This window comes from Lepisosteus oculatus, chromosome 4, assembly GCF_040954835.1.
Source record: "Lepisosteus oculatus isolate fLepOcu1 chromosome 4, fLepOcu1.hap2, whole genome shotgun sequence".
In the NCBI taxonomy this organism is placed as follows: Eukaryota; Metazoa; Chordata; class Actinopteri; order Semionotiformes; family Lepisosteidae; genus Lepisosteus; species Lepisosteus oculatus.
In genome coordinates, this window is record NC_090699.1 from 47133293 (window position 1) to 47159098 (window position 25806).

General features: G+C 36.6%; 1 protein-coding gene across 2 annotated transcripts in view; it reads left to right on the forward strand.

The window, feature by feature from the left end:
• camk1b (calcium/calmodulin-dependent protein kinase Ib) overlaps positions 1-25806 on the forward strand; it is an 87133-nt gene that overhangs the window by 48082 nt on the left and 13245 nt on the right. For both annotated transcript variants that reach the window (XM_015347186.2, XM_006630666.3), the window contains exon 3: positions 18475-18606. In XM_015347186.2, the coding sequence (XP_015202672.1) occupies positions 18475-18606 (132 nt within the window). The remainder of the gene's footprint in view (positions 1-18474; positions 18607-25806) is intronic.

Sequence of the window (25806 nt, forward strand, 5' to 3'; positions counted from 1 at the left end):
GTTCCTAGGTTGTATGGCGTAACCCCACTTTTTAATATTTATGTAGAGTAGCATATTCAAAGATACAAGAATGTGTGTTTATTTTCAGCTGTAAGATGGTTCCTTGAGATGCTCTCACTGAAGTGCCATATGTTTTCACAAGATACACTCCTGTTCAACAATGGTTAAACCTGTGGACACCAAGAAGAGGAAAACAAAAATTCCTAGTGGGTGAAAATAAGTCTGTGGGTGTGAAAGACCCAGTGCCCTCCCCCCCATAGACAGTGAGCTTGTGTAATGTTAAATTCTTATACGTCATGGAAGGTCTGTGCAATATATGGTTTTGGTATTCTGCTGTCCTGGGTCTGTTATTTATGGATATCTTGCAAACCCCCTCTGCAATGTTGCCGATCCCTGATCTAAGAAAATAGTAGCTGAGAAAATAATTTTGGAACCATGAATTAAAGGCTGAGACCATATGAGTATGTCTTCTGTATTGAGTTCTACTCAGGCTTTATTATCCTCTGGGGGAAATTTTGTTTTAGGGCACAGTCCAACACAACATTACAACAAAAGACAAATGTTACTATAAGAGGATTTTGCTGAGTCTGTTACTGTTATACCTGAGGACAAGGGAGTCTTCAAGATGGGAGTAGTGTTTACAATGGAGGGGGTGAGACTCACAGTCCAAAAGACCTCTCTACAACTCTGTTTGTAGAGGATATTCAAGTTGGTTTGTCCCAGTAAATTTGCTGCATAATTAATGGTAGTGATGTTGTCATACCATGTGTGACACTATGTTAAGATACTCATAAGTTAGTTGCAGAAAAGTGTTAAAATAGTTCTGTCTACCTTAAAATATCTGAGTGCCATAAGAAAAAAAAGCCTCCTTTGGCCTTTTTTATAGATTATGTCACAACATTTGTCACATCTCAAATGGGACAATGTCTATGAACAGTCCCAAGTACTTAATTACCACTACAGTCTGACCATTAATTATAAATATTAGGTTGAAGGGGTGTTTAAATTTTTCCTTAAATCATTGATAAGTTTTTAAAACATTTAACATCAAAGAGAACTCATTACACCATTTAGTAAAATCATCAAGAATGGACCCGTGATTTTTTGGAGGGTCCTGTAATAAGCAGAGCAGGGCTGTGTCCTCATCAGACTTAACGAGGTGTCTGAGTGTTTGTACTTCTCTGCATTACTATACAAAATGTGCAATAAGGAGCACAAGACACAGTCCTGTGATGATATAGTATAGGTGTAGTGTATATCACACAACCATTACCACACTAAAAATCCCAGGATGTTCCTCGAAAATAGACGGGGGTTTCACCCTGGTGTCCCGGCCAGATTTCCCCCTGGCCTTTTATAATTCCTTATGGCCTCCTAATAATGCCCATCTATGAGTTGGTTTGCTCTGTGCTCCTCACCACTGATAGCTGATGTGTGGTGAGCGATGTGGTGCATTTTGGCTGCCGTCGCATCATCCAGGTGGGGTGCTACATTATGGTGGTGGAGGGGAGTCCCCATTGCCTATAAAGCGCTTTGAGTGTCCAGAAAAGCACTATATGTGTGTTAAGAATTAACTATTATTATTAAAACAAACTGGGAGGGAAAGTATAGACTCCTTAAGACTTAAGAGGCATGCAAGCTTTTACAACAAGCAAAAGCCTCATTACAAGACAATAGCCTGTTACAATAGTCTAATCTAGACGTAATGAATGCAAGTATCAGATTCACTGTGTCCTGCGAAAGAAATATATTTTAGAAATATTTCTAAGATGGAGAAGAGCTAGTCTAGACATGTTTTTCTTTAAAATAGATATGGTATTCAGTAACATCTAGTAATATTTGTGGATGAATATTTCATTTTGATTTCAAGATCTGTTTTTTCTTTCCATTGGTTTTCATACTGGCCTTTTGCTGTTACTGTAGGATAATATCCTTCTGTATATGTGCCTGATTAATTCTGCACTGCAGTCTGCCTCCACAGAGTCACCAGTCCTATAATAGCTGATTCTCTTCCTTGTGCATTTACTCTTTTGTATCAAAGTCCTGTAGACACTGAAATTCACTAAAGGGGTGGTGTCCTTGAGGCTTAATTGGGTGACCTGGAATACATTGTTTACACTATAGCTAAAAATAAACACAGGATCATAGATTATTTCTTGCATTTCGTTCCAGTGTCTTTTAGTATAACTGTAACATTCTAAATGGAATGATAAAAGAAGAGTATTACACTAGCAATAATTTTGTCTTGACCTATTTTCCATTACCTGTAATATAACTCAGACGTTCATTACATAATTACATAATGTGACAGTCCCCTTCAGGCTACATGTCAGAGCAGCAATGTACTCATCTTACCAATCTCAACCTGGAAGACATATGTTTATAGTTATATAATTCAAAATATATTTAAACTCACTGTAGGTACTCTGATTAGACTACAGAAAATTATATTTTATAATTATAAATTATATAATTATAAAATAAAATCAGCTTTGTGAAAAACTGCGGAACAACAGATGCCATACACGCAGCCCGCCTACTGATGGAAAGGCACCACGAGAAGAGGAAAACTACCCATATGGCATTTCTCAACTTGGAAAAGGCATTCGACAGGGTACCGCACAATCTCATTTGGCTGGCGCTGCGACAGCACCATGTCCCTGAAGCCTATGTCAGCTGGACAGAGCTCCTGTACCAAAAGGCCACTAGCTCAGTACATTGCTCAGCTGGAACCTCAGACACCTTTCCGATCAATGTTGGCGTCCACCAAGGCTTAGCCTTGTCTCCTCTGCTATTCATACTTTGCATGGATACAGTGACCAAAGGTATCCAAACGAGGCATCCATGGACGATATTGTATGCTGACGATGTTATGATAGCAAGTGAAACGCGACAAGGCCTTGAACAACAAGTACAGGAGTGGAAGACGTGCCTTGAATGATTTGGGATGAAATTGAACATCAAGAAGACGGAGTACCTGGAATGCGGTGATCAAACTGATGGCACAATTGCAGCTGGTGTGGTCCAACTGAACAAAGTGACACAGTTCAAGTACCTAGGCTCAAACTCCGACTGCACTACCCTCCAAGATGCCAAGACGCGAGTCAGCGCCGCTTGGATGAAATGGCGGCAGGTCACTGGAGTACTATGTGACAAGATCCCTTTACGCATAAAATCCAAAGTCTATCGCTCAGTGGTCAGACCAGTGGCCCTGTACGGAACTGAATGTTGGCCAACGACAAAAAACATGAACGGGCACTCCATACGATGGAAATGAAGATGCTGTGTTGGACCCTCGGCTTGACAAGACTAGACCATGTCATGAATGAAGGGGTTACGAAAAACACTCAGAGTCGCCCCAATCACTGAGAAAATGAGGGAATCACGCCTGCGATGGTATGGACACGTGCTCCGCAGCAATGACACATCAATGGCAAAGACCGCCCTCAAATTGAATGTGGAAGGGCGCTGGCCCCGTGGACGACCGTTTACGCGCTGGCTGGATCGGCTGAAAGACGACATATGCCTCGCAAAAGTCACCTGCCGAGATGCCGCAGACCGTACGAAGTGGAAAAATCGGTGCAAACAAGCAGACCCCACATACAGTAAGTGGGGAAAATGCGAAGAAGAAAAAAAAATTATATTGTATAATCGGATAAAACATACTATTTCTATTTTGCATTGATTCTAGGGAGAAAAATATGTTTATCAATTGCACAGATTTAGGCCATCTCCTTTTTCCTAAACTTTTTAGAACTTTTTGTTGTAGTAATGAGAGGAAAGATTTTTGAAATAAAGAAAAAAGTTTGAGCTCGTTGGACTAAGAAATCCCTTTGTGTCCAGACAGGAGTGGTCAAAATAAATAGTTTCTTTGGTTAATCATTACTAACCTGTTGACCTAATGTAATTCCAGCAAGCTCAAAAGTTTTGTAAAAAGTATTGAATATATTTTATTATTAGAAACAAATGAAATATTTAGTTCAGTGATTGTTTTTCATTGTGTTTTCACTGTGATTTGTTTTCAGGATTAATGTATATGCAGTGCAACATTCCTATCTAAATTATATGATATACTGAACATGGGGCTGGGCAATATGGCCAAAAACATTATCAAGATAAACATTTTAATATCAGTCGATATCGATAATTATCACGATAAATGTCAAATCATTATTTCTTTCAAGTTTAAAGGCAGATTTTTTCTCCTGAGTGAAATATGAAGAAAGCAGTTAATTGGTAAATTAAACAAGTCTTTATTTTAAGGTCACAACAAACACTTGCCAAACTGCAGAAACATTAAACAAATCTGTTAGCTGGCCGGTCTGCATCACTCATGCGCACTCGAGCATTATTTTGAGCGCATGCGCATATCATGCGCAAAGCATAAACGTATATATCGAACATTTATCGAACTTTTGTTAAAATTATATAGAGGAAAATTATATCGCAATAATTATCGTTATCGAATTATCGCCCAGCTCTAACTGAACATGGAACTGCCTGGAGAGAAATTAATTTTTAAAACACCAGTCACACTTGCCATTCCTCTGTCTGCAGCATTTGTTTTATCTTTCTGTTGTCATAATTTCTATCTCAAATATGAAGAGTTTTCTACGAGTGCTATTGTTACTTTAATTTGTAATGATCTAGTTAGACAACAAAGATATAGGTTTTGCTGTATTGTTTTTTGCATTGGATTATTTAATTTATTTTGTCTATTTAAAACCATCGTATAAAGTGCCAGAGAAAACTGAAAACAACTGGACTCTACTGTAACTTATTAAGGAAGATGGGAAAAGTATACTGCATTTTTTTTTTCCTGGCAAAAGCTCTCTTGCAGTGGATGGAGTTTTCCCTAAATCCATTCTTGCTGTTGGAAGGTTACAGATACAGCATCTGTAGAAGTGATGAAAATTTGAAATCAGAACCCATTTGTAATGGGTATGCACTGTTTAGGGGGCTGTGCCCACTTAGCCCACTTGTAGCTTACCAAGACCAAATGATCAAGGGTTGTGAGTGGGAGTAAATAGTAAAAATAAAGAAGATAAAGAAGTTTTGTATTTCAGCTAGTGTGTATATGGCTGATTGAGGAACGAGTAAACAGCCTGTGAATGCTCCTTCTGCAGCTGAAATATGCATGTCTTATTAAATGTCATGTGTTTCATAGAGTAAAAAAAAGCAAATGTCTGAAACTATTAAACTTAAAATAGAACCTCTTACTGTGGTTCTGTAAAAACCTATTAGTCCACAAATTTAAATATTCAATACATTTTTAGCATTTCACTGTGAAACACCCCAGTTGTAACACTTTTGTACTGTATGTCATTAATCTCCTCCTTTATCTCCACAATCTGTGGACTGTGGCTGGAGAAATATTTGGAGGAAATATTAAGCAGCCCTCTCTCTCCTGACTTCGAAATGTAGATGAATTAATCATGATCTTGAGTCTACAAGAATTACAGCACTGCTTTGTTAAGTAATTTCTTATGGCTCCCCCGGTCAGTTGGTTACTTCTGCTAGAGTGAGGTTTGTTTTTGCTTTAATTATTCTGTTTATCCAATCATTATTTAATTATTATAGTTTTTGAAGTGATAGAAACCCATCTTTCATTTATAATTTCAATTGAAATAAATGGATTTTTAATATCTGTATATCTTACATTTTCATATGTGTAATACTGAGTACCGATTCACTGTTCCAGTCGAGAATAATGTCATGTGGATAGCCAAACAGTATTAATGATTTATTCAAAAGTATTATACTTTGAGACTTATCGTGAATAGCTGATCAGTTTTACACATTTTTGTAAAGGCACCAGTGTTCATCTCAGCCAAGGTGTAATGCTGACTTTACAAAATGAATACATTTAAATTTAAGGGCAGTTTAAAAAATCCTGTCCTGTCTGTGTGTCCTGGTGAGTGTGAAGTCATATAAACACCCTGAGTAACAAAATATTTAAGCAGCATGGAATGAATGCACAAAAACTACAATGGGAGACAAACAAAAATAGAATACCTTTAAAAGTCAATTAGTAAGTTGAAACATAATGTTTTATAATATAACAGTATGTGCATTATATATGCCATATGTGCATGGTCTCTTGAAATCATTTTCATGTATTGTAAAATGATTTGTGACAAACTATGTTAAAACTGCACAGGTTATCTTGTGACAAACTGATAGGTGCCAGCATTTCCTGATATACTTATCTTTTTAGTTGTTTCAGTTTGGAACATTCTAATACAACTGAGAGGTTTGTCTGTAATAGCAAAGGAACATCTCTACTATAGTGATTAGTGACACAACAAAAATTCTCAAGACTGTTGTTTAATGAATTACTTGTGGTGATTTCTTAAGCTGTATGTTTGACGCAGAAAATAAGAATTGCCTTCCATTGTTTGATTAATTTAGAGTTATAAGCTTCTTCAAAAGCTGATTCATTTTGAAATAGCTGATGATCATTTTGTTGACTGCAATTTGTGGTTGGTCTTCTTGTTGGGCTTCAGAATGTACTCCAGTAATATACTGAGCTTTCCGAGGTTAATCTCAGAAATCTACTGAAAAAAAAGACCTCTACATACTAAGCATATTAGGTGTCTTATTCAGCACTGTGGGTTTATAAAGGAAAAAAGCTTTTTGTAAGTGGACCTGTGATGAAAAGTTGGAATAGGCTGTGTCAAGAGGTTTAAGGAAGAATTCACCTTTTGTCCATGTGAATCACTGTGAGTAATGTGAATGTTTAAGTGACTATAGAAAGCTTATTTTCATTGTGTGAATAATAAAGTTAACCACATAGTTTAAAGTTAAAAGGTTATGGGTTTTTGCACATTCACACATTTGCATTTCTATCTATATATTTGAGGACTTTCTATGGCCTCTCATTCTGTTTTTAATAGCTACTCCAATGTCCACTAAGGTGAAAATAGACCTAAAATGAATATTTTGGCAATTTGAGATTTACAAGAAGATGCTGTTTGAAACAAAATTTGTGTAAAATGCTATTTATGTGGTTTGACCCCACTGCGTCTGTTATTGCCGGCGTCACACTACATGACTCATCATGACTGCAGTTGCTGAATCTTGCTGCCAAATTATACAACTAGGAATCGCAGGGGGTGACTAATTACACGATTCCCTCACGTTTTTTTAATCACGGTTCCAAATCTTGGATTGCGACGTGAAAGTACTGCGAGATCGCCTCATTTTGGCAGCCAGTTAACGTGGAACACACCGGAATAAGAAGAGGAGCACAGCATGAAAGTAAACAAACAACATGGAGAACAAGCATGTAGTTGCCTCCATTGCTGTAGGCTGTGCTCTCCTTTTTGGATGAGAAAAAAAAGAAGAGGATACGCTGAAAAACTTGGAATAGACAACATTTGTTTGGTCATGGACAATATGGTTTGACTGTTTGTTCTTCACTGTTTGTGGGCATTGTGTGCGTTGTACTTCCGGTTGAGCACTTATTGGCTGTTGACTTTCGCAGACATAAGAGCCCACACCTATGACTTGCAGCTCGCTGTGAGAAAATCAAACCAGTTTGATCATAGCAAGTGGCAGAGAGTCGTAGGGGCTGTTAAAAGTGTTGTGACTGAGTTGCTGGGGATGTCGCACTACACAGCTGACAGTAATGGGCGCATGCTGTGACTCTCTACAACTCGCTGTGATTTTCTTACGATTATGTAGATGAAGGCTACAGATAAAAATTCTAGGAAAGGTTGTGTGGTGTGATGCCGGCATAAGGAGTTACTAGCTTTGTGGAAATATTTTCTCTCTTACACACACAACAAAACAATCTGTAGGTGAACCAAGACTTAAACAAAATGCCCAGCTTATGCTGTGGTTCTCTGAAAAAATGGCTGAATTAGATTCTAAGATCAATAAGATACTAGCATCCAAATGTGCAAGATGGGCCAAATAGCTTGCTTTTATTTTTAATCCTTTCTAATCTTCTGAGGTTTGGCAAATAAGTGCTTGGGTCTCTGTTTTGGTTTCTTTTGATATTCGTCCTAGGAAAATTACAGGAGGGAAAGGCTTAAAAATGGATAGATCCGAATTGTGTATAAAATAATTTACATTGATTAATTTGTGTTTTTGTTAGGAAATTAATTGTATTTTCAACAGCTGTAACTTACCTTGAGAGAAATGCTTCTGAAAAGTTTTAACACAGATCCAGAAATAGCTTAATGAGTGCTTAAGTGTCTTGTCACAGTAAGTACTGAACCCCAGAAATGAGAGCAGGAGACATTGTCTGTTCAGTTGAATATTAACAATATGCAAGGATAACATTTTAAGAGATAATAAATTAGTAATAAAAGACTGATGTCATTGTGATACTCCTATTCCCTGTTGGCTTTTTGCAGAGAAAAAAACATAAAACATTAACTTGTGTTTCTCCTTCTTGTTTTATTTTTCTGTTGCTAATAAGATAAATATTATTATTGAAATGTGTAGTAGTATCCGTCTGTCATGCTGCAATTTTTTTGTGTTTTAATTAATTTTCAGAACTTATGTTTTTGGATTTTACTATCCCCATATTTAAATAAAAATGTTTAGTGTCAAATGTTATATTCTCTTTGCTTTGTACCCAAAATTCAACCTGCTTTATGTCCAAGTAGCAAACGGAGATTTGTCAGTGCCCAAAGCACTACGGGAGCTGGAGCCTATCTCAGCAAGGGTTGTAATGCGGGATACACCCTGGACAGAACACCAGTCCATCGCAGGACAGGCTCACAAACACATACACACTCACACCTAGGGACGATTTTCCCAGAAGCCAGCTAACTTACTGTACAGGAACAAGTAATAGGTTTATTCCATGCTGAAAAAAAGAAGAAAGAGAACACAACGTTTCGGCCGTGGAGCCTTCCGAAACGAAACGTTGTGTTCTCTTTCTTCTTTTTTTCAGCATGGAATAAACCTATTACTTGTTCCTTTGCAGCCTACGCATGCTGACGCAGCTACCCACCCTAACTTACTGTACAATGACTTTGGGCTGTGGAAGGAAACTTGAGCACCTGGAAGAAGACCCAACACAAGGAGAATGTACAAGCTCTGCACAGACAGCACCTGAAGCTCCAGATTTGTACCCTGGACCCTTAACTCTGTGAGATAGCCAACTACCATGCCACTCCCTATAGGAGAGACACAATTGTTATGTTCTGAATTTTTATGTTTTGAAAAATTAAAACTAAAAATGTTCATAAACAGTGAAGTCTGAAACAGTAATCTCAAAAACCTTAAAAACTAAAAGTCATTTATTTGTGCTTAATGAAGGATCTGTTGGATTGGTCTCAAAGGAATGATATGTTCTATTATGTCTGGAGTTTAGATCTCAAAACAATCCACAGGTGTTCACATTTTAATGCAGTTTACTGAACTTTGGAGTATTACTTAAAATAAACACTGCAGGATTTCCCATATAACCTGTTTTTTTATACATACATGCTCTGAGATCATCAAAATGACTCCATTCAGAACTGAAGCATAGTTCTGCATCTTCTGCTCTGAACACTGGAATGCTGCCAGCTGTACTCAAAGCACTGGGTTTAAATGAATCATTCAGCTTAGCTGAGGCACATTGTGCTGCAAAGCTATAGATCAGTGTGTTGTGCTCAACCATAAATATGTGGAAACTTTTGGTTTTTCTTTTTCAAACTAGTGTTAGTAGCCATCAGTGTTTTGGATTTACTTCAAACTTCCCACAGGGACTGTTTCACATGTGCTGTCTAGACTCTTGTATTCCAAACATGTCTTTTGAATAATTATTACAGTGACCTCCACTCAGTGCACTTTTATTGCCAGGTATCATCAGCCATCATAATTGAAACATTTTCCATTGAGGAGGTTGTTAATTTTTTTTTTGCTTTTCATTTACTCTTGGGAGTTCTAGGGCATTTTAAAAAATATCAAATCCTTTTCCTTATTAAATTGCTAGCTGGCTGAGTGAAACAGTCTTTGGTTTTCTTATCCATAATAGCCATTTCTTATGTACTATGAATTTAGGCTGAATAAAATACAAGTTAAGTAAAAGGAAAAAACCATTGTACCTAGAATAAGAATTTGTTCCTTTCAGTGTTCGGCCTTTTAAATGTTATATTAGCCCACACTTTTATCAGATAGCCTGTGTCAATCTGCAATGTTTTAATGACTGACATAAGATAACGTCTCTACAAATCACACTGTATTCGTTGTTCTTGACTTATTTCTTAAATTATGGTGAAAGCATGGCAGAGCCGTGGTGTAAGAGAATGTAGGGCTAGACCCCAGTCCAGGCTCCATTATTGTTCGTTCTCTTTAGGCCCTTCCTGTGTTGAGTGAACGATGAAAGATGCAGTGAAGTCCAAAACAGTCCCTTCTGCCAGAGACCTCATTGCCCTCTTTTTCAAGAGCACAGTGTAAGTGATAGTTAACAGAAGGGTACAGATAAACCTTCCTTTGTGTGGGTAAAATATTAATGGGATCAGCTGATGTGAGTGACAACATGCTATTCTGTTTTGGAAGTGGAAAGGGGAAAAATTACAACTCTGCTTCAATTTCAGCAAATTTTACAAACCCCACAAACTGTTAGCCTCAGTTAGCTGAGTACTTTTTCCCGACAAGTAATCTAATCCTGCCTTATCATTTCAAGCTAAGGTAATTGTACATGCAAATACCTCCCCAGTGGAATGCTGTTCTGTATTTTGTTTTTAAACAGTTAAGATAAGCAGGCATATCAGGAATAGAAGTAACATATGTCCTTACACTGTAAAGGAGTTGTTTATGCACATAGCAACACTTCCGAGCTGGAATGAAGCATGTGGTACAAAAGACACTTGTAATCTATATGAATAACACACTTTTACTCTGTACATACTTGTGCATCTAGGTTCTGTGCCCTTTTTGTTGTAGTTTATTGTATTCTATTTCTGTTGTACAGCCTGGACAAGCATGTTCCTGTTCATTGTGTTCACTGTTCTCCAAGCCTTAGATGCTACACATTATCCTAGGTGATGCCAGATTTCAGCCCAAGCTGAAGAAATCTGGCAAGTATGACATTGATGGCATAACTGTCACATCTCAGAAGAAATCAGTGTTTACAAGCAGCGAGAGGAGGTGTGTCATCCTGCTGGAATGTTGTTACATCGGGATGATCCCACATGAAGAACTTGATCAGTGTAGTACCGTGCAATCGGCGACTACAAGGAGAGTTCCTTTATCAACTAGATACTTCTACTCAGACTGTCACACTTGGATGGTAATGTGTTAGTCTTGGTGTTCTGACTCATGGTCTTCTGGATCATGGCCTATTATTGACACACTGTAATGTCTTGCTAGGTTAGATATTGTTGGCTGTGAGCGCTCCAGAATGCAAGCGTCAGTAAGCTAACTAAGTCCAGCATCCAGCATACCGCTGGCATGACGGTGTTGTTAGGGTGTATTAGGGTATATTGTATACTTCTTGAGTTGTTCTTTCTTGATTATGAGCACTTCAATGTTAATTGGCAAAATTAATCTGAATTTGAATGTTGCATGAATTCAATAAAATGTGCACTTTTCATTGCTGGTCATTATAGTCATTTTTCTAATGATACTGTTACAAATTGGTTGTTATACAAAATATCTCAGACTCAAGAGAAAGATGTTGACAATGATTTTGAATTTTCATTAACAATTTATTTCCAAATCATTTGCATTTACAGAGTATTTTGTTTTACTGTCTGGCATAAATCTCTTACATACAAGGCAGGTTAGAACTGCTGTTTGTTTATGCCTTTCATTTTGAAGCAGGTGTTGCCAGCATTGTTTTAAAAGATCTGAGTTTATTCACAGGTTTAGTGATAATTAATGAAAGCTATTCTGATTAGGAACAAGATGTGGGAGTGTCTCACATTTCTGTTACAGTGTTTTCTGGTAGTTTTTTGCAGCTTCCATGTTGTTATATCTTCAAGCCTTATTTTCACATGCATGCCAGTGCTCAGACCTGTTCTTTCTGCAGTGCAGGTTAGGACTGCAAAAACAGCAGAGAATTTCCCTGTCTTCACAGCTGTTTTGTTTCCATGGCAACCACACACTCCTCCTCTCTTTTTAGTTTTATGCACTAAAAGGGACCTAAAAACATCAATCTTACGAACGCAATAAAGATTGTAAATGAGAGGGGGCATTCCAGTCAGACTTGCTCATTTCATAATTCACCAATAAAGTTTTGTTCAGTTATTTCTTAATCGTGCCCACAGTTTGGGCCTCAGCCACCTGGCTGGGAAGCCTATTCCACAGACCCATTACTCTTCATGTAAGGAAATTACTTTCCAATTGTGGCTCCATGTCCTTGGTTCACCACTGAGAAATAGTCCATGGGATGACCTGTCTGAACAAAATACTGGAGTGTTTTTATATAGCTGGGTTAAATTTCCTCTCAATCTCCTTTGCTCTAGACTGAAGAGATTTAGCTCTTTCATATCATGCCTTAAACAATCCCGAGACTAGAAATCATTTTTGCTTTTAGCTCTTTTTAAGGCTATAATCATTTCATTTTACTCTTACTCCTGCATTTCAAAGCTCAAACATAACTTTCCTGGATTTAAATTCAAAAGTTGCTTTATTCCCAAGCATTGTATTTGCTTTGTTATTGCTTCCTCTTTGTCTTGCTGAGGATATGTCTGCTTAAATACCTAAGTGCTTTTCATGTACAACTTCCTGTAGTTCATAATCACGCATGCAATATGTATACAGTGTATTCTTACTGTAGATTGCTTTGCACTTGTCAGTGCTGAATTGCTTTCGCCATGTGTCTCCAAGAAAGTGGTTTTTTTTTTAATGGAATTTGGGATCTATTAATGCACTATATCAAGTTAACAAGTACACAATAATCATTAAATGCAAATCATAATAAAACATTACAAAAAACTAAATAGCTCAACAGTTTGTAAGTAAGCTTTATCAAAATGCATAAAACGATGGAATGAAGTGGCTGTGAGGCAAAGATCAGGAACCTTTATGCCTTTAAGTATGGTGAATCATAAATTAGTGTGCATCATAGGCATTACTTAGATCAGGCTGCCCATCCAAACTGCTGAGGGAAGTCACTCTGAAGCCAAATTTGCAAAGTTCAATGTCTTTTACACATCCACAATATCCTGGTTGCTACACAAACCTGATCCATATTGGAGAGTGGTGAGAAAGAAACCATTACTGAAAGAGGCAACTTAAATCTCATTTGAGGACTGAGCAACAGCTGAGCAAAGTACAGGTGTGTCCTCAACGAAAACGTGCTCAAATTGGCCATATACTGTACCTACCGTAGAACCAAGTTGAACATTTACATTTAGCAGGACAGTGACCTGAAGCACTAGACCAGAGCCAAGCTGAAGTGGTCTGACAAGAAGTGGGTGAATGTCCTTGAGTGTGCCCCGTGCAAGTCCTGATTCCAGTAATAAAACAGTGATAACCCTTTTATTCAACTCAATTCAATTCAAAATACTTTATTCATCCCCAGTGGTACAATTTAAGCAGCAAGTAGTCCAACACATGACAAAAAACATTTCTAAGCACAAAAGTATATATATAGAGTAAATGGACCACAGAAGTAATTGAAAGTTGAAATTGAAAATTGAACAGTGTGTAGTATTAAGGAAGGTGTTAAAGTACAAGCACATTTGTAGAGAGGACTCAGTCCAATACACATCATATTGATAAGACTTCTTTACAGTCATTGTTTGCAAGCCTGATGGCCTCTTGAACAAAGCTAAATTTCTTTTTATTTGCCTTGCACTATGGACAGTGAAAACATCTTCCTGAAGGCAAAAGTTCAAAAGGCTGATGAAAGATGTGGGAGGGGTCTTCAATGATGACACAGGCCTTTCTCAGGATCTGCTGACATAAAGCTGTGCCAGGGGTCTTAAAGGCAGCAGCCTGTGATTTAAGAGCTGAGGTTTACAACATTTTGAGTGAAGTGAACCAACAAATAAAAAGAAAAGTTAAAGTACTTTCAATAAAAGATTTATAGAATGTTGAAATAATTCTTTTTTGGACTAAAAGGAACTCAGTTTTGTTGACGTACAGTGCAACTATTAGACACTTGATATTAGTATATACATTTTTTGTCCTGGATATATCTGCAAGTTAAATATTCTCTGTTTTTTAAAGAAATATGGAGTGTTTCAGAATTGACATACAGTAAACTTGCTGAATTAACTTTAATTGAATCCATAAATCCTTTATTTTCAAGAAACTGTAGTTCTTTTTTGATCACTGTGTGATCACCTAATATCTCATGTATTATTATTTGTATGACTTTAGGTACACAATCATATTGTAAAGAGCAGTTTAATTTCAATAACTTGCTTGTGTTTAATTAAAACATATGCTTTTAATTCCATCCCATGACCTTTTTTTTCTTCATGGAAGACCTGTAGACCCTCATTAAGTATATTTCTAGCCTTGCTTTGAATTCTTTTGATGCCCCCAAATGGCTCTACCATGGCAGAGTCATTAAAAATCAGATAGTCGTCTAGGAGAAGGCCCCTTGCACGCCAGGGGTTGCTATTAGCAATGGGTGCTAAGCAACAAGAAGTTTACATTTTTAAATAGCATCTGTGGATGAACAGCAATGAGGACTTGCAACACCTCTTTTGTGACTGTAATTTACAGAGGGATTCTTTGTAACATTTTCCTTTAAATTTGTGGCAATAGAAGATTATTCTTTGTCATTTTACTGTGTGGTCTATAAAATTAATACGCTGATGTGGAGAACATTTCTGTGTATTCAGAACACCGACAGAACCCTTTACTGTATGAGATGACATGTAATGACCCAATGAAGGCTGCCAAAGTTGCCTTTGTTTTTTTAATTTACAGCCATGAAGTGTTTTTTCTGTGGATGCTTCAAGTAAAACCATAATAAATCTTATAAGTAACTTCTGAACTAGAAGTTCAGAAGTTACTAGAAGTTCACTAGACTAAATTAAATGTCTTTTAAATTTATTAGCTACTCCCCTGTGGTTAAAATTATGTACTGTGTGCTGTAGTAGCCTTTCTGACAGATTTTGGGCGTCGGACTAGCATGTTCTTGTTTGCTCTTTGTTCAGAAACCTGTGATAAGTATTTTAGTGAAAAAAAGTGTTGGAAAGTAAGCTTGATTTGAGGATAAGTATACAGCTTGTATTTAGTCTGTTTGTGTTCAGACTGTAATGCTCATTAAAACAGGTCAAACTGGTGTTAGTTAGCTCTTGTTAAAATACCCGCTAGACCTTCCTGAGAATATGCTCTATGTTAACTGCATCCTGTTGGGAGAAGCAAAGCCAACAGCGTTATTTACGGTATGGTAGTGCTCCTCTTGGAAAGCAGAGCCATGATAAGTTTGTGTGTACGTGTTCTCATGTCCTTTATGCTTTCTAATAATCAGCATTTTGGAAAACACAAACTATTACTAGTTTATGTGGCAACTGAAATAATAGTTGATAAATGGTTGTTCCACAGTGCCTTTTATAACAGCGCTGTGTTTTACACAGGAAGTTCTAAACCCATGGAACAGATTACAGTTCTTGTTTCAGCGTAGCCATGGAATGATGTGATACATCACCTTGACAAAACACAGACACACCAAGCCACAGGCCCGCTGAACAGGCCTGCTGTTGGTTTCTCTCTCCTTGCAGGGAGTGGATTTACTGCTTCAGGCAGAAGCAACCAAGACTTTTGTTACACAATTTATTTAAATTTCATTCATTTGTTCATTTAAATTTATTTAGAGATATTTTGTAGGATATCAGTCCTTGAGGCAACTGGGACAGTGATGATTTATGATTTAAATTTGCAAGTCTAATTCATATATCTGTTAAATCTGTAGTAAATTCCTAGAAATTGTACTTCCTTATTTAAACTTTTCTTATTTAAACCATCTTTTGCTTACCTGCTGCAATTATGTAAGTTGAAGTAGACATGCTGATTTTAAACCTCGGATTATCTTCTCTTGATGGGGGAAGCATAGTGTCGTTACACTGACTGCATAAAGGCATCTTCACAAGAAATCAGTTGACATTTGTTTTATATGCTGCACACCTCTACCAATAACCACAGACACCTTTGAAAACACATTGAGGTTTTCATGAAGTGTAAAGTGATGAGAAAAAGCTTTTACAAGAGTAGTCTATAAAAAGTGGGCTTAGGAAATTAGAAAATTGTTATTAATTATTACTTTTGTGAGAGCACCAGTGGGTGAAGATTCTGCATTGATCTTGTCTTTTAAAGTGATTTAGGTAGAATGAGAAAGGTAGAAGGGAGAGAAGCACCTGGAAAGTTTGGCTACAGCACAATCGCTTGTATTTAAAAACTAGGGCACGGGCTAAAGGAATGTTTTTTAATTTTTAAAAATACATTAAGGGAATGAAACAGCCTAAGAGAAACAGATTATAGGAATTAGTAGAAAATACATGACTGCTCCTAAGAAACATGGTAACAGAAGCACAAAAAAAAGAGTTCTACCAAAGGTTAAATCACAGTGTAGAAGGTGGTGGCCTAAATAGCTTAATAAGAATCTAAATGAAACTGCCTTTAAGGAGATAGCACAGCTTTAGAAAAGATCAATTCTGTCTAGCTAACTATACCAAAAAGAATATTGAATTAAAACTATATAAAAAAGCAGATAATAGAGGGTACTAATAAGGGGATGTTTCCTTAAACTGGGTGAGGTCATCAGTGGGGTACAACAGGTATCAGTTCCTGGACCACTGGTTTCCTAATCGATGTCAATGATCTATCCTCTGGTATTGTGAAGAAAAATTGTCAGAATTGCAGATTTATCTACATTTATTTACTTATTTATGATACAAAAAACACTGAATATTTTACAACATTTACACACTTTCAAAGAATACACAAAAGACTAGATTAAGATTAAATGGACACAGATTCACAAGCAGAAGCAGTTGCATATGCAAATCTGTTATAATTTGTACGGTATGTCTCTGTGTAATAAAGGCATCAGTGTTTTTCTAGCACTGAAATTTCTAGGAAATGAATTACTTTTGTATTGTACGGTGTTTAGAAACTATAGATCCTGCAGGACACTGTTCTGATATCAGTCATTCACCACTTCAGAAATCAATCCTTGTTTGTGATAAGAGTATACTGGTGTAATACTGGTGTAAATTCCAAAGCATTCAGAGCTTCTTATTTATTAAGTACAGCATGCTGATCTCCCTTTTATGATTTTCTGCTCTCCTTTTTTCTAAAATTCTAATCCCCATTAGTTCTTGAAAAAACAAAGTACCGTAGTCTGAGAATCCTGGTCCTCCCTTCTGGGAAACCTGACTCACATGTAGGGATGAAAGAATAACCCTGAGCTTGCCAAGGCTCCTGGCTGGACACAGTATCCTTGGCATCATTTTTTTTAGTTTATTTTACAGGGAGATTTCAGTCCAAGTTGTGACTGTTTTTATCTGTGTCTCAAGTCTCTTTTTAGAAACTGAAAAGAAAATATGAATTTCATTGTACCTTATTAATTTTGGAAAAAAATCAATTTGAAAATGACAGTGTAAGAATATATGAAAATATAGTTAAACTGAAATATTAATATTACCGCATGCTGAATTTTACAATGTATGATTTTTAGAACATGTTAAAACTAAATTGATTTGCCTTGGAATACACAGATGCTTAGCTGTATTTGTTTAGATTTCAAGGCCTGTTTCAACCTTATATTATTGTGGTATTCTGTGATTGTTTCATGATTGTTTTTATTCTGTGCTTTAGTGATTAAGGCCACCTCACTGAGTCACCACTGCGAAATAACATTTTCTCAGTCAGTTAACGTGGTTAAATAAAGGGTCATTTTTTGATTGATGGCCCCGTTTTGGAAGTTTTTCTCAGTTTAGTTTGACTGACTTTGTTCTTCATCTTGCCACCCTGTGTCTCGGTTTCAGATTATGTGATGAATACTAGAAAAGAAATTGGATTTCAGCAAACAGTAGAAGTGCAGCGCAGCGGTATAAGGTGCAGGACCTGCTTGTGGACTGCTTAAGGATGATTAATTTGAATCATAAAAAACGCAAAAGATTCTCTCATGATAATGCTTAATAAAATGAGAATCATCAATATTTTGGTGAGATTTGCTGGGTACCCAGGTTACCCTTTATATGCTGTCAATTTGTATGTAGCAGCTTTGTGACACAACACTTTAGTATACTTCAGTAGATTATTGTGCATTCATATTATGGTATATCTCCAATTATTATATTCTCTTAACACATGGTAAAGTATATTTGGCTTGAATCTAGGTTGCTAGCTTGATAGTTTTTCAAATACCTTACGTTTTTTGGCTTTTGTTTTTTTTCTCATTTTTATGATTTGAAACAATTTAGTACTTCATTATTTAATAAGCTGTGAATTAGGTTTTGTACAGCTTTCTACTATGAAGAACATGTGCAGTGTGTGCTGTATCACAGGTTTAATGTGCTAATAAACAACACCTCTCATCTATTTGTGGTCCTGTTATTTCAGGGGAGCCTTCTCAGAGGTCATGCTGGCAGAAGAGAAACGGACACAGAGACTTGTCGCCATAAAGTGCATTCCCAAGAAAGCTCTGGAGGGGAAGGAGAACAGCATAGAGAATGAGATTGCAGTCCTCCACAAGTGAGTGTATGCCTGAGAGATACGGACTCTCTTCAGGGGAAACTGGAACTCCCCAAGATTTGATGCAGAGGCTGTACTGTTTGCAGGAAAAAAATAATGTAGTAGCAACAACCATGCTATAAAATGCAAGCAGACTAGGCTGATTTTTAGTTTTGTAAGATCTCTTTTTTAGTATTTTTATGCATCTTTCTAACATTAGTGGTGTTGGGCTAATAAAATCTAATAATACTGGTTATAATAATAGTAACAGTATTTATCATGATGATTAAGTAGTATCTATCATTAAAATGTCTGGAATTATGTACCGGAAATGTCAGAACTACCGCAGATTGTTCTATTTTTAGTTGTGCTGTTGTCATGGTTACAGAGGATACATGGGCCTGGCTATTGTGTAGTTTCTCCCTACAGCTGTGTTATGTGTGAAAGGGCAAAGACAGCTGAATAGCTATTACAGCCTCTTAAAAATCAATCCATGTTTACTTTTTTTAAAAATGACCTAAGGTTTTTATAAAGATTTTAGATTCAGTTTCTCCTGAGAGAATGTGATTGTTCGTGTTGTATACTCGACTGCTTGTTCTGTTCCTGGGTTGAAGATTGTGGTGCTGCTTATTTTATTCATGAAACCATTGTACTGTGAAATTCCACCACTCACCTCTCCATTAAAAAATCTCTTTAAAGTAAAATAAAATGATCCCAACATGTTATGTATTACAGAATATTGTTCAGTAGCTAAACTCTTGGTATAGCCAGCTTGGTGCTCTCACAGTAAAACAACGCATTATAGTTCAATTTTATATTTATATTTTGCTTTTGGTTTCTTAACATCCAATCTGTAGGAAGCTATTTTGTAAAAGAGCAAGAAAACAATCTGTGGTTAATTCTGTTGATTTTCTTGTGAAACACTGAACATGATTATGATAATGATTAGAGTAGTTGCTCTGTGTATGGCAAGACTTTCTGTCTTTTCTATGAATGAACCAATTACTTAAATTTAACTTAATTGTTTTTAAAAATCTTTGCTGGAATAGTTACATATTGGTAAGTAAGGCTATATGAATTGCGCACAATGACTGCGTTACTACAGTGTGCTGTTGTAAGACATTCATTTCCAGCCAGTATGCTGCGTACTGTGTAATCTCTCCCAATCTGGGTTTGGATCAGTCTGCCCACCATTTGTGAAGGGATTATTTTCTCTGTTATTTTATTAATTGAAGAAATAATTAGATTAAAAGCCTTTAGTTCTTTCTTGAACACAGCAGTTAACTGGGACTCCTGCCATTCGTTTAAATGATTTGCTCCTTCATGACACCAGTCTGACCAACAGATGTGAAATCAATATACCGTATGCAGGAGTATTATACCCAAGATGGCTATTATCTGTTTCTTTTTTGTGAGCTCAGTAGCTCTGGCAGGGGGCCTTAGTCGCCACCCCTAAACACCACCAGCCTCATAAGCATGGAAGGGTGCAATTAATCTGCTTCAGTTTGGGGATTTACTACAGATCTTAGCTGCTGGTATCTGGACTAATATTAAGTGCCATGACAAATATGTTTGATGCAGATCTCACCTAATATAATTTTATTCCAGTGTGCTAGAACAGAGTCATTTGATGCATTGAAACAAGTTTTCCAATAGAATATCAGAAGTGTGGTCTTCAGGTTTCACTGGCTAATTGTTTTCTTCATTTTGATTTGGTTCATATTGGATGAGTGAGGTGATGTATCTGTGTTTTGTTTTGTCAAATAAAGGCTGTTAAGTTTTCTTTCTGACTGGATTCATAGTGTTCACAATCATTTAGCCTTGACATGGGTCTGGAGGTACACAGGATGCTGAGAGATTAGACATCTTTGTGTTCCAAGCATAATACTCCTGTTTTCTTTTGCCACTCAATCAATAAAGTGCAATTAAAGCACTGTGAGAATCTGCATTTTTACAAACACCTGAAGTCCTGCTGTTCTTGTACTTTGTCGTCGTCTCGGGCTTCTCTGTAGACAGGATAGCCAGTATATCCTTTAACACTACTTACTGTAGTTTCTATTGAAAACATTCTTTATGTAAAAAGCATTTCCAAATCATAAGGAAAAAGTCAGCTGTAGATTACTTTTTATTGTGACAACGTTTTACACAGAATTTTTTTGGCACACTTAATTTATGTACCTGACCCCAGTGCTCATTTATTTAGAACACTCATTAGCAAATGGTAATGCCTATTGCTCTACAGTAGGTGCCACTGTGCAGCTCGTACTGGAATCGACACTTAGATATTGGCTATGGATTGCACCGAAGCTCACCAGAATTCTTTCCTGGTCATTAACATGAGTAGTTAATATATGTTCCTTCAGTTATGTTTTATGTTATGTTTTTGACCTTTAAACAATTCCTAGGTGTGTAGATAAAAAGGAGGGACTGCAATGCATTTATAAAATAGTTACACAACACTGCAACAAACCTATATCTTATGCATTTTAACACCATCATGAGACCTGGGGCAGTTACATTCAGTTAGACCTTTTCTTTATATAGTTTTTTCGTTCTGGTGCACCGCAAGGCGTTGTTACACAAGGATTTAACTGTTGGTGCAGTATTGTGGTCACTGAGCCTGTACTTTGTTTCTTCTTGTTTTCTCTTCCCCTGGTCAGGTACTTAGCAAGTGTCTTTTTGTGTCATTTTAGGCCTGGAAACATTCCAATTTGTATTTGTTTTGTGTTTATGTGTCCCAGTTGGTGATTTGTTTAACTCCGGTTTGTTAACTATGGTTTGTATCAGTGTTCCTCAGGGCATAAGGATCAGTTGAGGACTCCTAGAGGACTTAGAGGACTCTTCTCTGGGTTCATCATATTATTAATGGATATCAGCTAAATTCAGCCCTCTACAAATTATTTGTTGATTTATTTCTGCTCATGTGCAATGTTTTATAAAACTCTGTAAGCTGGGGTTTAATGGGGAATTATGTCCCATCTTATGTAATTCTGGTCTGTAATTGAGCTCCATTTCACTGCCATATAATTGTAATAGGTTGGAATACACTTTAAAATATTAAGAGCAAGATTTTTGTGAGGGGTTGATGTTGTAAAGCCTTCTGGCATAGCTGTTCTGTAGATTGTAGGTAGGTAGGTATAATTTTAAATGGACTCAAGCAGTGAATGGAACAGGCACATTGTATGATACAATAAACATCATCATCCATGTGATTTCTGTGCTGAATCCTGAACCTACATGATATTATTATTATTATTATTATTAAGCCTTTGATATCAGTGTGCATTCCTGTACCCCCATGTCCCCTGGTACATAGAAAGAGCAACTCTTTCTAAGAAGGCTTCATCGTTCAAGTTTAATTTCATTAAACTAAGCCTGTTTCATACTTCCTATTACTCAAGAAAAGTGATACATGCTAAACAAAGTTTTTGTGTTGTGTATATTTTTCCCCAGTGCACTCCCATCCACTGATCTATCTGTGGCCTAATAGTGACACCAGCTGGCCAGAAAAGAATAAGGGTTTTAGAGTTTTAGTATTTTAAACTGAGTTTTGACACAGTTAATTACTTGAAAGGCTGAGATCATCCATTGTAAATGAATAGTTTTTTTCTAGATGTGCCACCTCTCCTTCCCTCTGCTTGAATGGTGTTTTCATTATAACCAAATTCATGTCATATATCAAACTTTTAGTAATTTCTCTTTCATCTAATTGCTTAGTAATTTATGCTTTCTATTTTTATGATTGCCTCAATGCGGTAAGATGTAAGAAGCAGTAAATCTTGTCAGAAATTTCCACCACAAGCTACATAGTTAGGGACTTAAGGGAAAACTGAATTTATGAAGGGAGACTAAATTTAAGAAGACAACAAATTTGTCTACACTGTGTTGTTGGACACATTTATAGGTTTGTACGTAATGACATTCCTGATTTCATTTTTTCAGCACGGATTTGCATAACAGAAAAATAATATCAATCACTGTTAAAAAAAAAAGTTTGGGGACATCTCACTTTTTTCCTGTAACCGAAATTGTGTGAATGTGGGCTGGAGATAATGATCCTATAACAAGTTAATTCACTTTTAAAGTCCTATTCCTGTAAGCCCTGCCTTGTTATTATATGAAACAGCCACAATTATATACAGTATTTGAAGAAGCAGGACAAAAGGAGAGTGTAGGAGTGTAACACTATTTTAACTCATTGTCGGTAATGGCAGTTTCTGTAACGGCAATACAAAAAACACATATTTGATAGCTATTTACAGAATCACAGATTTTGAATTCTGGATCTTGTTTATGATGATATGTCTTATTCCTGTAAATGTGTTAGGTGTGTGTTCCAGTGATTTTTCTTGTTTCTTTTAGAGTCCTGCTATAGCTATCAGATAGAATTTCATGTTGAGCTTGAATTCTGATGGCAGGTTTTGTTTGCCATTTTGTACTACTTTATGTGCTGGTGATAGTTGTCTTACAGGCCTTGTTACAGGCAGTGGCAGATAACAAGCTCACAGTACTTCACCTGTCATTCCTGCTCGTTTCATATCCATGACAAGTGTTTTGTATTGGGAAATACAATTTTGTGATCATTACATTTCTTTTTTGCTGTTTTTTTCTGGGGTGTCCTTTAAGAGCCAAATTATGTTGATTGAATGGAGTCTAATTTTCTGGATCCTCCAAATCAATCTATAATCCTGATGACTTAGGAACAAAACACCATATAACAATGAATTACAGATTGTATAATGTCTTGCATAAACAAATCTAAATGGTTTGTGCTGCAACTGTAATAGCATTAAAAACAACTATTTGTTATAATTGAATTCCAGACAAAAACAAAGGTCACATTTATTCACACTTCTGAGTGTTACTTATGATTACACTGAGGTTAAGTCTGTAATAACATTCTGCACTTTGGAAGTGCAATGGAAGAACTCTGGAACTGCATAGAGACCTCCAAAGGTGTCTTGTTTCCCTGGTTTATAAAGGGAGGTAATACACAAGAGAAATTTTGTACAGTACTAGCATTCATCATCATGGCTATGGTCAGAGAGTTCTTCGAAGGTAACCTTCAGAAGTTGGGAGATGGCTATGGGCTATGAGAGATGGGAGATAGCTTTCCATTGTAGGGTTCAATATTAAGACTTTTAAGACATTATATTAAAATAATGGGAAAAAGATTGAGTTAGTTTAGACATCACCTGCATGAATAAATGAGGTGACAACGAAGAAGCCTTGAATTTGCATGACCATTGGAACCATGTCTTATGATCAGATGAAAAGAAAATTCATTTTTTGGATATCCTCAATACCATTAGCTTTGGCATACACTTATGCTGACAGTAAAATATGATTAAACTGACTGGCAAGAACAATATTCATTATATATTGAACCTTGGCTTGATGTCTTATCAACAGCAGAAAGCACATGTAACTCTTCTGATGTCATAGTGAGCCAGTGGCAGAGGCCTGATCAGAAGACCTTCCGATATCAAATTAACCCACTTGTCAACCTTGCAATCGACATTGTTGATATTTGTATTGTCCACTACAGCCACATGCAGTAAAGGAAGTAATTTCCAGTCACCGACATTTGGACCTAGAGAGTGGTATTTGGTGCAGCTTAATTTCCGTGTCTTTGGATTGTACCTTTTGAAGATTTAGGAAGCGTACTTTAAATGCCTTGTTATTAACTGTGCTCTACCTCCAGTCTTGGCTTAAGTTGTAGGTAGCTTTAGTTGTGATTAGTTTATATCTTTTCTAGGTCCTTTACATTTTTGCCTAACTTTACAGACTGTTAGTCATAATGTTAGCCAATGTCCTCTGGTATGTAGTTGCAGATTGTCCTGAGTTTGTGTCATGCCTTTACATATTACACAAAAGCTCATAGGTATTGAAGGAACAAGGACATGACTGCTGTAATTTCATGACAGCACCATTCAGCAGGAATAAGAGTGGGCGTGCGAGTCAATAATCTGAGATAAATACTGACACCTACAAAAGCAGTGACTCAACTCTGCAGTAAATTTCTACTGAAAGCCAGTTTGCTTTCAAGGAGTGTTGAGCTAAGGGGTCCAAGTGATGAAAGCAATGAAAGCTTATCAGCTTCAAAACTCATGTCTGAATTGTGATATTTTCAGGTTAGATGGGTTTGTTATACATTTAAAAAATAACAACATTTAATCAACACGTGCTCAATATGAGAGTGTTCAGCATGTTTTTCAAGTTTTTTGTAGAACTAAAAGAATTCAGAAGAATTCAAAAGTATTAAATTATTGGTGTTACCAAATGGTTCAGTTGGTCAAAGCATGTGGTTGAGCTTTATGATCCAGGTGTCTCGGGTTCCCTGATTGTAATTGGCATTCCCCAAGTGGCAGTGAACAATTATCTAAGTGCTATCAAGGGAAGGGTGGGCCAAGGTTCTCCCTGGTATCAACAACACAGTGATCCCTGTAATTGTGATGTGGTCCCTGAGGGATGCACCTCTCTTCCAATTGTCACTGAACCTCCTGTGATGTTTTAGATAGATGTAAGACAGGCAAGTGTGAAGAGTCTGACTACATTCTCATTATTCCATTCTTCCTCATTCTCCACTGTGTGCGGTCAGTGGGTTGCCACCGGCAAGCTGAGACGTGAAAAACACACTGCTGGCAATTCCTAATCAGGTGGTTATAACCAAAAATTACTGACAATTCTAAATGTATGACATTAAACAAATTGATTTAAGCTCCAGGTGGTATCAGTTTGAAAATGCATATCATGCTGGAATATCCTGTTATCTGAGGATGAAATCTCAAATGTTTTCATTTTCAAGAGTTGTTAAGTAGTACAGTATATGCGAAAATATAATGTTATTGGTCTTTTATACAGTGGATATCAAAAGTATACACACTTTTTGAAATTTCAATTTATATAAATTTGTTGATATAAAGGCTGAAAGCAAGACAAATCATGTTAGACCTTTTTTCAACTTTAATAAGATCTTCTAACCAACAATATTTAAGTGAAAAACAAATGGATAATTTTTAGGAAAAATAATTAAAAATAAAAAACTTTCAATGCCTTGGTTGCATAAGTGTGCATACCCTTTATTCATTATGATTCAGCCTTTTACATGAACAAAAGCTGAAATTTGAAATTTTGTTATCCACTATATGCCTGTTTTCAGATGATTTCACAGTATAATGTAATTCATTTCACCAGTTCTTCTGAACATCAAAAAACTTT